This window comes from Sminthopsis crassicaudata, chromosome 1 (assembly GCF_048593235.1).
Source record: "Sminthopsis crassicaudata isolate SCR6 chromosome 1, ASM4859323v1, whole genome shotgun sequence".
Classification (NCBI taxonomy): domain Eukaryota; kingdom Metazoa; phylum Chordata; class Mammalia; order Dasyuromorphia; family Dasyuridae; genus Sminthopsis; species Sminthopsis crassicaudata.
In genome coordinates, this window is record NC_133617.1 from 708,589,720 (window position 1) to 708,605,935 (window position 16,216).

The following is a 16,216-nucleotide window of genomic DNA, read 5'->3' on the forward strand; positions in this document are numbered from 1 at the left end:
TAACAATATAACATTTAAAAATTTTGTAAATTTAAAGCAAATGCTAATTTTATTATAATTAAGTTAAAAGATAGAAAATTATAAACTCTATCTTGTATATAAAGAAAAGATATGACTATATATCTCTGTCTACTACTTCAATTCCTGCAAAAAGATGGGGGCCTATAGATGCTAACATTTAAAATACCTCAAACTTTTTATTGCTGTTTTAGTTAATGTTGCTGAACTACTCCCCTACCCTTTTAATTTTTTTTGTTGTTGTAATAGGATTTTTTCTAAGAGGTAGAGAAGAGAGAGATGATGGGAAATGTGGGAGATATAAATTAATAGATATTACTAAAAGTTTTTTTTTAATATGAAAACATGTGTATAAAAAAAATCCAATTCATTAAAACCCCATTTTCCAAAGTCTAATCATAGTCTGGGTAATATTCTTTAATTTGCTTGGAGAACCACCCATTTAGTAGCAATGGGAATGCCAAGGTCATAATTCATTTAAATTCTCTCCAATTCATATCAAGAGGTTGCTACAATACTTTTCTCAAGATGGAAGTTGAAGCAGGCTACTCACCTTTAAGAAGATGAAGCCAGCTACCAGTTTCCTGACAGGAAAGTATCAGAGTATAGAATGAAATTATTTTTTGGACATGGCCATTGTGAGCCTACACTTGATTATGTATTATTTGTCACTAGAGTTCTGATTTCCTTTTATTATTTATTACTGTTGTTGTTGTTGTTTTCTAAGGGTTAGGATGGGAAAGAAAATAAATGCTCGTTTTTTTTTTTGTTTGTTTGTTTGTTGTTTGTTTGTTTTTTTAAATCATCTTGATAGAACAATGGAAACTGAGTGAATATGATTCCTACATGTTATTAGTGAGAGTGACTGGGAGACTTTTAAAAGCACAACTAAAAGTTGGATTTCTGTTCTCTGTGATCTTGACAAGAATCTGCCAAGTTTGTAAAGAAAGTAAAGAAAGAAAAATCTTGGATTCTTCAAATCATTAGCAAGAATTTTTTCTAATTTTTTTTAAAGGCTGTCACTTTGCATTGACACATTAATATTCAAACCCTTGCCTACTTTATGCTCTGATGCTGGATACTGGAAATCATACTGTGTTTCTAGTCTCTATTCATTAAGCAACAGGACTTGAGCCTTTCATAGACTTTGAAGAAAAGAGGCTGTCAGAAGCAGCTGTGGACAGGCTGATTTTATCTGAGCAGTTATGGGGAGGCCTGTTAGAGCCATTTATAGAGAAGATCATCAGCTCACAAGGGAAGGACTTGTCAGGAGGCGACACAGTGCAAAGTATCTTTCTTTTCTCATACTTTGTTAGAAGAAACTATTCTTGTCCTGCTCTTTTCCACTCTCATTAAAGATCTTGTTAAAGAAAAAAAAAAAAAAAAAAAAAAAAAAAAAAAAAGGTAGAATAGCTGAATACTTTATCTAAATAATGACTGGTAAGCAGACATTGTGTGCCTCTGACCTTTCTGATGGATTCCATAAGACCTTTCTCCAATTATTTCACCTCTTCCACTTCTTTCTCTTTCTCTCTCTTTGTCTCTGTTTCTTCTCTCTCTCTGTGTCTCCGCCTCTCTCTGTCTCTGTCTCTCTCTCATCTTCCTGTCTATCTGTCTTTTCTGTCTCTGGCTCTCCTTTTCTCCTTCCCTCCCAAATTGAATTGAATTGAAAAACTCAAATTGAAAAAAGCTGAAAAAAGAGGAACTGTACTTTTAAAATGTTCTTATTAGAAGTAAAATAAGACAAGAAAACTTTCAGGGTAAAGAAACAAGATAAAATAGATATCAAGGAGGAAAGAATGGCTTATTGAGAATGAAAGGTGTGTTTATGAGTATGGGTATGTCATTAGACCAGTAAAGTTAACCAGACTTTGAGGTGAGCGGGATCTCAGGGTAGAGGGAGATATAGAAGACATGGAGAGACATGGATATATCGGGGATAGCAAATAAAATAGCATAACAACATGAGCCCTAAAGGAGATCTTCCAGGAAGAGAGGATGTGGCAGTCAAAAACTGCTTTGGGCCTAGATGCTCTATCTTTTTCTTTTCCCCAATTTTCTAAGATTCCCACAGTCATTCAAAATATCCATTTTTTTGGGGGGGGGAGAAGGGAAAGATGATATCATTGATATGATTTGATTCTCTCCCTTCAAGGAAATTCCTTCAAATAATTCAGATCATAAACTGCTTTCCATCTTCAAATCTGATAGAGGTACCTGGGACACCAGCCAGTTAGGAGGCTTTCTGGGATTCACAAAGCCCATATTTTTAAGAACCAAAATTTGAACTCAGGTCTTCCAAATTCTAAATCAAACACTGTATTCCCCATGCCAAATTCATCCCCTATATTATACTTAATTTCATAACAGTTTCAAAATCTTCTGTGAATCTTTTGATGAAAATGCAGAATTTAAGAAAAGCAACTAGCAAATCTGACTTCTCTATCTGCCGAAATTGCATATTATTTAAAAATTATCCACATTACTCTAATTAAGTTGCTTTCTTAGGTAAAAAAATAATAATGATAATAACAGCTAACATTCATATATTACTTTCAGTTTTCAAAATTTTTTTGTATATCATCTTATTTTATTCTCATAACAATGTCGAGATAGATGCGATGAAAATGATAATTTGAAAGATGCAAGAACCATGGGTAACTAGTGGATAAGTGGCTTGGCTCAGGGTCACATAAATAATTGGTTCTGAGGCATTTTCCCAGGATCATATAACTGTAAGAGTCTGAGGCCGGATTTCAATTCCTGATTCCAGGCCTAATACTCTATGTGTCACACTGTCTCACCCAATTGCTTTAGTCATCAAGTGAGCTTGATAAGGACAGGAAGTCTGTATTCAAAAGCAGTCCCACAGTGGGTAATTTTTCCTCTGTTCTACAAAACTAAAAACTAAGTTCTTGTCCACTGATTAGGCAATGGGCAACCCAAAAGTACATTATTGAGAGATAGCATTATTTATTATTCAGTAAGTAGTGAGGACTTATCCAATCAATCAATAATCACTTATTTAGTATTATGTACCAAGCACTGCTAAGTGCTTGAGATTCAAAAAGAAGAAAAACCCTGCCTTCAAGGAGATTACAATCTAATGGGAGGAGACAACACATATGTGTATATATATATATATATATATATATATATATATATATATATATATATATATATATATATATATACATATACATATACACACATATATATACACATAAATATACCTATATGCATATGTGCAGATATATGTGTGTCCATATATATATATATATACACACACACAAAATAATCTATAGATAGAATAAATAGGAAATAACAGAGGGAAGGCATTGGAATTAAGAGGATTGGGAAGGCTTCCTGTAGGAGATGAGATTTTAGTTGGGATGTAAAGAAATCCAAAAATGTCAGTAGTCAGAGTGGAGGAGGAGCTCAAAGAATATGAGATTTGTGTAAATAACTGCAAAGTGAAATTAGAACTGGAGAACTACCAAAGACAACATCAATGTCAATGGAAAAAGTAATGAAATGGATGCCTTATTCTTAGCCACTGAAAACAAACAAAAAACAAATAAGCAACAGCTGTTCAGGAGAACAGGTAATGAAACATCTTTCCCTCCTTAGCAACAAGATAGAGAGCTAATAAAGTAACATGCTATGAAGATTCTCAGAATCTGTCATTTGATCTGCTCATTTTGTTTAACTGTGTTTCTTTATTGTAAAGGGTAGGTTCTCTTCTAGGGAATGAGATGAAGGTTTATATTTATATTTATGATGAAAAAGTAGAGGCTATCACACTTAGAAAAAACAAAAACAAAACAACAACAACAACAACAACAACAACAACAACAACAACAACAAAACAACATGGGTCTATATAACTTACATGAGAAATAACATATTTTAACAGTTCAGTTACAGGTATATACTAGAATTTTTAAATTATGATATATATGTAGTGTGCACATGCATATATATATATATGTATACATATATATATATATATGTACATATATATCAGTATATTTGCATGTGCTGTATAAGCATGCATGAAAGTTTATATAATCATAAAATCATGACATATACTTATTCATGAAGATTGGAATAACTCTATCTTCCTAATAATCTTAGAGCATTGCCCAGGACACTTAGAGGTGAAGTGACTTGCCCTTAGTAACACAGAAAGTAGGTGTCAGAAATGAGGCTTTAACCCAAATCATCAAAATCTAAATTTTCTCTTTCCTTTATGCCCCAATGCCATTTGGTGCTATATTTGCTATATACACATATTTGACTATTTAAAAGTGTTCATAATCATATAAATGTGGTTACTAAAATGGTACTTAATTCAAAGAAAAGATCTCAATTTAAAAGAAATGTTATGATTTTCCACATTTTCCCCTATCCAAAAGGAGCCTCTTTACCAATGCCCCATAAAGACAACACACTCAAACAAACAAGGTATGAACAGTATAAAAGCCAGTAATAGCAATATCAGACCACAATGGAATGACACAATCAATGATGCACCAAATGACATCACCTCATACACGAAAGGCTGGTCTTTGTTGTTTGGACTCACCGTTAAAATTAACACTGCGAATATATTTCAGTAACTTCTTGCCCCCTGCCTGCTCCATTTCTGGACAGACACCAGGATAATCAGCACAGAGATCCTTGTTCATGTGGTGGAGGGCATGGGCCATGGCATAGACTGAGTCAATCACAAACTGAACTTTCCCCTCCTGCTCATAATAGGAATCCTTTCCAATTCTCTCCTGTCCTGTACATTAAAACAATAAACATACAAAGAAAAGGATTGCTGATAAGTAAAGATTTTGTCATTTCCACCAATGATTTTTTAAAATTTTTACATCATTTGAAAGAAGAGAGTGAGCATGTGCCCCAAGGACCAGAAAATTATGAACCAGCACTCCAACATTTTGATACCAACATGTCTGTCTGCTTGATGGCACATTCTCTATCAATCACTTATTACCCAACAAATAAAACATCATGTAAAATTTTAATTATGTTTCACCTTTCAGTTGTGAGACAAACACTATGAATAGTACCCAATATAATCACCACAGTCTCTACAAATAAAGGAACAGAGGAAACAATGCAATGATTCCTTAGAAGAGAGAATACATTGAAGAAAACAAAGCCCAGCTGGAATGGATGATATACATTTAGATTTTTGAAACTTCTCTCTGAATGGAAGGCATTGAGAGAAAAAAAAAGGAAAACATATTTTGTTTTGTTATTTTTGTGTGTATATGCAAAAATCAAGGGCACAAAAAAAAAAAATTTAGCAAATAAGCTCATTGGCAATTTAGCAATGGGATTCTTCATTCATACTTCTTTTTTTTCCTTTGATCAAATCCTAAGTCTAGTGAACATCAAACAGTTGATACTGTTATAGCTTTTTAAGATTTGTGCTTTCCATACATTATTTAATTTGATCTCTACAACTCTGTAAGAATAGTAGTTACTTCTTTATTACTTGTTGCCATTTCATTAAATTTATATAGCATTTTATTTTTCTCCAGCTACATTAAAAAAAAAAAAAAAGTTTTTAACACTTGTTTTTAAAACTTTGAGTTCCAGATTCTCACCCCTCACCCCTCTTCCCTCCCTACCTCTCCACCATTGAGAAGACAAACAATCTGACACAAGTTATACATGTGTAAAGATGCAAAATATTTCCTTAATACTCATGTTATTAAAAAAAAAAAAAAAACCAAAAACACAGACCCCCTAAGATAAAACCCTCAAAAAAAAAAAAAAAGTTAAAAAAAATGTATGCTTTATTCTGTATTTAGATACCTTCAATTCTCTGGAAACGGATAGCATTTTTCATCATAAATCCTTCAGAGTGGTCTTGAATTATTGTATTACTGAGAATAGTTGTTCATCATTCATTCATCATTCATAGTTAATCATCTTACAATTTTGCTGTTACTTTACACATAGTCTCTCTCACTTTGCATCAGCTCATGGAAGTCTTTCCATGTTTTTTTCTTTTTTGTTTCTTTTTCTTCTTCTTCTTCTTTTTTTTTTTTAAGAACATCTTGCTCATTTCTTACAAAAAAATATTCTGTTATAACCACAAGCCACAATTTGCTTTGCCATTCCCCAACTGATGGAATAGTCTCAATTCTTTGCTCCCAGAAAAGAGCTGCTATAAATGTTTTTTTGTTTTTTTGTTTTGTTTTTTACAAATAAGTCATTTTCTTTTCTCTATTCCTCTCCCATCCCAACTTTTTTTGGAGTATAGGCCTGGTGGCATTGTTTAATGAAAGGGTATATATGGTTTTATAGATCTTTGAGCATAGTTACAAATTGCAGTATAGAATAGTTGAACCGATTCACAACTCCATGGTAGTAGTATTATTATTGACCCATTTTCTAGGTAAGAAACCTGAGGCTGGGGTAGGTTAAGTCTAAAGATTCAATTCTGAAGAAGCTTGGAGTCCTGACCTGAGGATTGGGATTCAAATCCTTTCTACTGAATACATGAATACTGAATATTAGGCAAGCTCTCTGTGTTGTAGTTTCCTCATCTGCAAACAAAAAATGGTTGGAATAGAGGATTAATATGTTCCATTCCAGGTCTAATGTAATAAGTGGCTTAGTTGATAAAATGATAGACTCCCAATTAAAAAAAAAAAAAAAAAAAAAAAAAAAAAGACCTGACTTAAAATAGCACCTCAGATATTTGCTGGCTATGAGACAGACAAGTCATCTAAGCTCTGAATCTCAGTAGTTGTTGTTGTTCAGTTGTGTCTCACTCTTTGTGACCCCATTAGGGTTTTCTTGGCACATACTGGAACAGTTTGTCATTTCCTTCTTCAGCCAAAGTTACTTCATCTGCAAAATGGCAATATAGCGGGGGCGGAGCCAAGATGGCGGAGAAGAAACACACGACTCAGTGATCGTCCTCACTCCCTCACAACCAATTAGATAAATTAAGTCTCAAAATTAGCTCAGGACTGATAGATACCACAAGGACTGGAAGCACGACTTACCAGCTGAAGAGAATCTGGAGTTTCAACAGGAAAGGTCAGTTCTCAGGGGAGGAATAAGAGAGACCAGCACAGACGGTGGGGTAGGGGCACACTGCGCCCATTGCGCTGGGAAAGGCTCTGGGATCAGAGAAGCCACTGAGGTAAAGGAATCTGGCACAGGCTGTTAGCTCTTCTCTGCTAATTATTTAGCAGTTCAGAAGAGAAAGCCAAAATATTTTAAAACTCAGATTAGATTTTCCCCGATCCTGGGGGTGACTCAGTAGACACCAGGGGGTGTGGCCTCAGCTACCACCTGAGAATAGTTAAGAGATTGACAAGTGGGTGGATACGGCCCAAGGCAACACACACTGCCTAGTTTAGCTGGAGGGAGTGGAACTCAGCTCCAGGAAGTCCCAGAGAAGCGGAACCTTTGAACTAGGGACCGCGGTTTCTGGCAGACACTTCCAGTTTGAGCACAGGGGCTTTTCACATCACCTGCTGCAGACATCCACGCCCCACCTGGACGCATAGGCTGGGCTTTGTGCTGTCTTTACTATTCAACGCCCTCGGGCACAGCAGTGCTAATCACCTCTGAGGCACTTCCAGGGAGGGGGTGGGGAACTCTCTCCCAGAGCTCTATCTTAGCTCAGGCACAGGAGCCACTGCATCCATCTGGTCTGGGAGGAAGCTGGTAAAGAAATAAATAAATAATTTCCTACCCCAGGGACAGACCCCAAAAGATTTTTTAAGTATGAGCAAAAAAGCTAGAAAAACCATAGATTCCTTCTATACAGAGAAAGAGCAGGTATCCAACCCCGAGGAAGTTAACAGCAGAGAGTCAGCAGATAACAACCCAAAGGGGAACGATCCCTGCCCCCCATCACATAACTCTCTCCTAGAAGAAACTCTTAAAAAATTGAGGGAGATTGAAGAAAAATGGGGAAAGGAAAGGGAAGCTATGACAGAGAATAACAACGTCCTGAAATTGGAGTTGGAAAAAATAAAGAATTCACAGGAGATGCAGGGAAACAAAATTTATGAATTAGAAAAGGTTAAAAAAACACAGGAAAGTAGGATTTCTGAATTGGAAAAGATAAAAAAGTCTCAAGAAAATAGAATTTCTGAATTGGAAAAAGAAAATAATTCTCAAAAAAAAAAATTAGGGAAATGGAAAAAAAAATCAATAGAGCAAAATAATTCATTTAAAAACGAAATTGGGCATTTACAAAAAGAACTAAAAGCTGTGAAAGAAGAAAATAACTCCTTAAAAGTCAGGATGGAACAAATAGAAATGAATGATTCACAGAGAACCCAAGAATCAGTCAAACAAAACAAAAAAAATGAGAAGCTGGAGAACAACGTCAAATACTTACTGGGAAAATCTATAGACCTGGAAAATAGATCTAGGAGAGATAATCTGCGGATTATTGAACTTCCAGAAAACTATGACCAAAAAAAAAAGCCTAGATTCTATTTTACAGGAAATTATCAAGGAGAACTGTCCAGAGATAATAGAAACAGAAGGGAAAGTAGATGTGGAAAGAATTCATCGAACTCCTTCTGAAATAGACCCTAAAAAAAGAACACCACGGAATATAGTGGCTAAGCTGCAGAATTACCACACAAAGGAGAGAATCCTGCAAGCAGCTAGAAAAAAACAATTTAAATACCAAGGTGCCACAATAAGGGTCACCCAAGATCTGGCTGCCTCCACATTAAAAGATAGAAGGGCCTGGAACCTGATATTCCGTAAGGCAAAAGATCAAGGACTGCAACCAAGAATGAACTACCCAGCTAAGTTTAGCATCTTTTTCCATGGAAGAAGATGGTCATTCAATGAAACAGAGGAATTCTATATGTTTCTAAGAAAAAAACCAGACTTAAACAAAAAATTTGATCTACATCCACAAGACTGAAGAGAAACAGAAAAAGGTACACAGAACCCTTGAGAACTGTAACTCTGTTGTGGGTATATAAAAAAATACTCAAGGATAATTTGATTTTACTGATATAAAAGAAAAAAAGGGGGGGGTGTAGTAAAGGGAAGAAGGTCGGTTCAGAAAAAGGGGAAGGAGTGATAAAAAGAGGGAAACTACATCCCAGGAAGAGGCATAGAAAATACACCATATCTGAGGGAACTTAGTGAGGGGGAGAATCATTGTGTGAATCTTACTCTCATCAGGAGAGGCTCAAAGAGTAAATAATTAACATATTTGTTTTTCAGAGAATTTTCTCTCACCTCATTAAAAGGGAGAAGAGGAAAAGGGAAAAGGAAAAGGAGAATAAGTGAAGGGACTTGGAGGGAGGGGGGAGGGATCCTAAAAAAAAAAAAGAGGGAGGGTTGCGCGTCACAAGGGGGGTCTGTAAATTAAATATCGGGGAGGGGGATCAGGGGGGTCAAGGGAAAAAAGCATAATCTGGGGATAATACGATGGCAGGAAATACAGAATTAGTAATTTTAACTGTAAATGTAAATGGGATGAACGATCCCATCAAACGGAGACAGATAGCAGATTGGATCAAAAAGCAGAACCCTACAATATGTTGCCTACAAGAAACACACTTAAAGCAGGGAGATACATACAGAATAAAGGTAAAAGGTTGGAACAGAGCCTATTATGCTTCAGGTAAAGCCAAAAAAGCAGGGGTAGCTATCCTTATCTCAGATCAAGCAAAAGCAGAAGTAGATCTCGTTAAAAAAGATAAGGAAGGAAACTATATCCTGCTGAAAGGTAGCATAAATAATGAAGCCATATCAATACTAAACATATATGCACCAAGTGATATAGCATCTAACTTTCTAAAGGAAAAGTTAAGAGAACTGCAAGAAGAAATAGACAGTAAAACTATAATAGTGGGAGATCTCAACCTTGCACTCTCAGATTTAGACAAATCAAACCACAAAACAAACAAGAAAGAAATTAAAAAAGTAAATAGAATATTAGAAAAACTAGGTATGATAGACCTTTGGAGAAAACTGAATGGCAATAGAAAGGAATATATTTTCTTCTCAGCAGTTCATGGATCCTATACAAAAATTGACCATATATTAGGACATAAAGATCTCAAAATTAAATGTAGGAAGGCAGAAATAATAAATGCCTTCTTCTCAGATCACAATGCAATAAAAGCTACATTCAGTAAAAAGTTAGGGGTAAATAGACCAAAAAGTAATTGGAAACTGAATAATCTCATCTTAAAGAATGACTGGGTGAAAGAGCAAATTATAGAAACAATTAACAATTTCACCCAAGATAATGACAATGATGAGACATCATATCAAAATCTTTGGGATGCAGCTAAAGCAGTAATAAGGGGAAATTTTATATCTTTAGAGGCTTATTTGAAGAAAATTGAGAAAGAGAAGATTAACGAATTGGGCTTACAACTTAAAAGGCTAGAAAAAGACCAAATTATAAACCCCCAACCAAAAATTAAACTTGAAATACAAAAATTAAAAGGAGAAATCAATAAAATTGAAAGTAAAAAAACTATTGAATTAATAAATAAAACCAAGAGTTGGTTTTATGAAAAAGCCAATAAAATAGATAAACCTTTGGTAAATTTGATCAAAAAAAAGAAAGAGGAAAATCAAATTGATAGTCTTACAAATGAAAAGGGGGATCTTTCCACCAATGAAGAGGAAATTAGAGAAATAATAAGGAGTTACTTTGCCCAACTTTATGCCAATAAATTTGATAACTTAAGTGAAATGGATGACTTCCTCCAAAAATATAGGCTCCCTAGATTAACAGAGGAGGAGATAAATTGCTTAAATAGTCCCATTTCAGAAAAAGAAATAGAACAAGCTATTAATCAACTCCCCAGGAAAAAATCCCCAGGGCCAGATGGATTCACATGTGAATTCTACCAAACATTTAAAGAACAATTAGCCCCAATGTTATATAAATTATTTGAAAAAATAGGGGATGAAGGAGTCCTACCAAACTCCTTTTATGACACAGACATGGTACTGATACCTAAACCAGGTCGATCGAAAACTGAGAAAGAAAATTATAGACCAATCTCCTTAATGAATATTGATGCTAAAATCTTAAATAAGATATTAGCAAAAAGACTTCAGAAAATCATCTCCAAGATAATACACTATGATCAAGTAGGATTTATTCCAGGAATGCAGGGCTGGTTTAATATTAGGAAAACTATTAATATAATTGACCATATTAATAATCAAATTAATAAGAACCATATGATCATCTCAATAGATGCAGAAAAAGCATTTGACAAAATCCAACATCCATTCCTACTAAAAACTCTTGAGAGTATAGGAATAAATGGACTATTCCTTAGAATAAGCAGGAGCATATATTTAAGACCTTCAGTAAGCATAATATGCAATAGAAATAAACTGCAACCTTTCCCAGTAAGATCAGGAGTGAAACAAGGTTGCCCACTATCACCATTACTATTCAATATAGTACTAGAAAAGCTAGCCTCGGCAATAAGAGCCGAGAAAGAGATCCAAGGAATTAGAGTAGGAAATGAGGAAATTAAACTGTCACTTTTTGCAGATGACATGATGGTATACTTAGAGAACCCCAAAGACTCTGCTAAAAAGCTACTAGAAATAATTCAAAATTTCAGCAAAGTGGCAGGATACAAAATAAATCCACATAAATCCTCAACATTTTTATATATCACTAACAAAATGCAACAGCAAGAGATACAAAGAGAAATTCCATTCCAAACAAATGTTGAGAGTATAAAATATTTGGGAATCCATCTACCAAAGAAAAGTGAGGAATTATATGAGAAAAATTACAAAACACTTGCCACAAAAATAAAATCAGATTTAAATAATTGGAAAGACATTCAATGCTCTTGGATAGGCCGAGCGAATATAATAAAGATGACAATACTCCCCAAACTAATCTATTTATTTAGTGCTATACCAATCAGACTCCCAAGAAACTATTTCAATGACCTAGAAAAAATAACAACAAAATTCATATGGAAGAATAAAAGGTCGAGAATTGCAAGGGAACTAATGAAAAAAAACTCAGAGGAAGGTGGTCTAAGTGTACCTGATCTAAAGTTATATTATATAGCAGCAGTCACCAAAACCATTTGGTATTGGCTAAGAAATAGACCGGTATATCAGTGGAACAGATTAGATACAAAGGACAAAAAAGGGTACATCTATAGCAATCTAATCTTTGACAAACCCAAAGATTCCAACATTAGGGATAAAAATTCATTATTCGGAAAAAACTGTTGGGAAAACTGGAAATTAGTATGGCAGAAATTAGATATGGATCCACACTTAACACCATATACCAAGATAAGATCAAAATAGATGCATGATTTAGGCATAAAGAGGGAGATAATAAATAGATTAGAGGAACAGAGGATAATCTACCTCTCAGACTTGTGGAGGAGGAAGGAATTTATGACCAGAGGAGAACTAGAGATCATTATTGATCACAAAATAGAAGATTTTGATTACATCAAACTAAAAAGTTTCTGTACAAATAATACTAATGCAAACAAGATTAGAAGGGAAGTAACAAATTGGGAAAATATTTTTAAAAACAAAGGTTCTGACAAAGGTCTCATTTCCAAAATATATAGAGAACTGACCATAATTTATAAGAAACCGAACCATTCTCCAATTGATAAATGGTCAAAGGATATGAACAGACAATTCTCAGAGGGAGAAATTGAAACTATATCCACTCACATGAAAGAGTGTTCCAAATCACTACTGATCAGAGAAATGCAAATTAAGACCACTCTGAGATACCACTACACACCTGTCAGATTGGCTAAGATGACAGGAACAAATAATGATAAATGTTGGAGGGGATGTGGGGAAATTGGGACACTAATACATTGCTGGTGGAGTTGCGAAAGAATCCAGCCATTCTGGAGAGCAATCTGGAATTATGCCCAAAAAGTTATCAAACTGTGCATACCCTTTGACCCAGCAGCGCTACTACTGGGATTATATCCCAAAGAAATACTAAAGAGCGGAAAGAGTCATATATGTGCCAAAATGTTTGTGGCAGCTCTTTTTGTTGTAGCTAGAAACTGGAAGATGAATGGATGTCCATCAGTTGGAGAATGGTTGGGTAAGGTTATGGAATATTATTGCTCTGTAAGAAATGACCAGCAGGAGGAATACAGAGAGGCCTGGAGAGACTTAAATCAACTGATGCTGAGTGAAACGAGCAGAACCAGAAGATCACTATACACTTCAACAACAATACTGTATGAGGATATATTCTGATGGAAGTGGAAATCTTCAACATAAAGAAGATCCAACTCACTTCCAGTTGATCAATGATGGACAGAGGTAGCTACACCCAGAGAAGAAACACTGGGAAGTGAATGTAAATTGTTAGCACTAATATCTGTCTGCCCAGGTTGCATGTACCTTCGGATTCTAACGTTTATTGTGCAACAAGAAAATGATATTCACACACATGTATTGTACCTAGACTATATTGTAACACATGTAAAATGTATGGGATTGCCTGTCATCGGGGGGAGGGAATAGAGGGAGGGGGGGTAATTTGGAAAAATGAATACAAAAATAAAAATTAAAAAAAAATAAATTAATTAATTAAAATGGCAATATAGCACCAACCTTAAAGATTGTTGTGAGGATCATGCAACGTGACATGTCATTTGCTTTGCAAATATTAAAGCATTTTATAACTGCTCATTTTTTGGTATTATTATTAAATTATTCTGAATCCTATTTCTTTTTCTCTATTTGCATCAATCAATTATGCCAGGAGAAATTCCAGTAAGAAGAATGACCATGGCATTACCAAAAAGCTATCATTATGGGTATTTTACTATATGCAAATAGTATAGTTCTTAGTGAAGTATTGTTATTTTTTTTAACCAGATCTATGATTGATTTCAATTATATAGTTTTGTTAATTTTTGGTTTACTTTGATAAATTATTAAGCACTTGCTATTTTATCTAATGAATACAACAGACAAAATTGAACTGTTCCCAAACTTCTAGCACCTTATATTTTACTGGAATCCTTTTTTGTTTTGTATGTGCTTCATATATTTGTCACACTTTTATGGGGAATATTTGTTCTATTCATTCTTGTCCTTAGAAAAAACCTTATATAATCTAGGTAAAAATTGGAGAGCCATCAGTAGATAAACCTAAAATATGAATTTTAATATTTAAAAATTGTTTTAACAATCTTTTGGTTTGGGAATGGCACCAGAATAATCTAGAATTTATTATAAAGCTTGATGGCTTTTTCAACATTTATAATGCAGAACCTTTGGTATAAAGTTCAAATATAGTTCATATTTCACTATCAGAATTATTAATTACTTATCCCACAGAACAGGAAATCTCTTTGAAAGATTTGTCTACTGGCCAAGATGAGGGAGTAAAGACAGACTGCCTAAGCTCCCTTTCAAACCATTATGATTTCCTTTAAATAATAAGTCTAAACAAATTTTAGATCATCAGAATACACAAAAAGACAGAGTGGAACAAATTTCCATCAGAAGACAATTTAGAGGTCAGCAGGAAAAATCTGTGGCACCAAAGTGGAAGTCCACCATGCAGTTCCAGTGTAGTCCTAACCCCTGCTGGGTTCCAGTAAAGCAGGAACTAGCCTCTGAATAAGCAGAAATAATAGCAGTTTCTAGACCTTTTAGCCAAGAGAAACCAAAGACCCCTTAGATGGTCAGTAGGAAAGGTTTATCAGTAGGATGAGAGGGCCTTAGGAAACAAAACAAAAATAAATAAATAAATAAATATAAATAAAAAACAGAAGTGGGTCTCTTTATTAGCACTAAGGAAGGATCCTGTTGCTTTAGCACACTAGCACTAATAGACAAAGGGGAATGGGATCACTATTCATAATTCTAGGGCAGAAAAGAATGCATGGTCAGGTCCTTTGAGACTTCTGAAAACACTGCACAAAGCCCTGAAGCTTGGGACAGTACACCTACTGGAAACAGAGCTCTACTTTAACAAAGAGTTAAAATCCAAGTAACTGACTGGGAAAATGAGCAAACAACAGAAAAAGGTTCTGACCATAGAAAATTACTATGTGATAGAGAAGAGCATAAGGAAGGTGTAGAAACATAGCACTTTCACTCTTCTTGTTGTTTGTTTGCATTTTATTTTCTTTCTAATTTTTTCCTTTTTGATTTTATTTCCCTTGTGCAACAAGATAATTGTATAAATATGTATGTATATATTTGATTTAACATATATTTTACTATGTTTTTAAAAACTCTCACATTTTCTTTTCTTTTTTAAAAAATCCCTATTTTCAATAGCAAAATAAATAAAATAAATAATTGAAATTAAATGATAATAAAGTAATATACTGGGAAAAATGGAAAGGAAGAGGTAGAATAACATTTATCAATCACAAAAGAGGTAAGAGTGAAGAAGAGGAGGAGAAGAAGTTAACTTTAATCTCATCATAATTAGCTCAAAAAGGAAATAACATACACACTCAATATGGGTATAGAAGTCTATACTTCTCAGGAAGAGCAGAGGATAATGGGGGAGGGAATGGTCACCAGAAAGACTTTTGAGGAAAGTAAGGGTAAAAGGAGAGATAGAACAGAATAAACAAGAGGCAAATACCATTAGTAATAATAAATGAGAAAATAATTTTGAAGCAATTTTTTTCTGATGGAGGCCTCAGTCATCAAATGTATAGGGAAATGAGTCAAATTTACATAAAAATGAGCCATGTCCAATTGGTAAATGATCTAAACATATGAACTACAACCAAGGGCCATAAAATCATGCATATCCTTTGACCTAACAACACCACTACCAGGCATGAATCCTAAAAGAAATCTTTAAAAAAGAAAAAGGACCTCTATGTACAAAAATATTTAAAGGAGCTTTTTTTCTCAAGGCAAAAAACTGTAAATTGAGGGTATAGCCATCAATTAAAGAATAGTGAATAAACTGTACTATGTGATTATGATGGAATAGTTTTGTTCTCTGGAAAATTATGAGCAGGATGCTTCCAGAAAAAAAACAAACAAACAAAAAAAAAAAAAAAACTGGAAAGTCCTCCATGAACTCAAGGAAAGTGAAATTTACTGTGTACAAAGTAATAACAATACTGTGGGATGATCAGCTGTGAATGACTTTGCTATTCCCAGCAATACAATGATCCATGACTACTCTGAAGGACTTATATTG

At 34.3% G+C, this 16,216-nt stretch overlaps 1 protein-coding gene across 2 annotated transcripts in view; it reads right to left on the reverse strand.

The window, feature by feature from the left end:
* GRM7 (glutamate metabotropic receptor 7) overlaps positions 1 to 16,216 on the reverse strand; it is a 1,106,888-nt gene that overhangs the window by 378,522 nt on the left and 712,150 nt on the right. For both annotated transcript variants that reach the window (XM_074284035.1, XM_074284034.1), the window contains exon 6: positions 4,607 to 4,807. In XM_074284035.1, the coding sequence (XP_074140136.1) occupies positions 4,607 to 4,807 (201 nt within the window). The remainder of the gene's footprint in view (positions 1 to 4,606; positions 4,808 to 16,216) is intronic.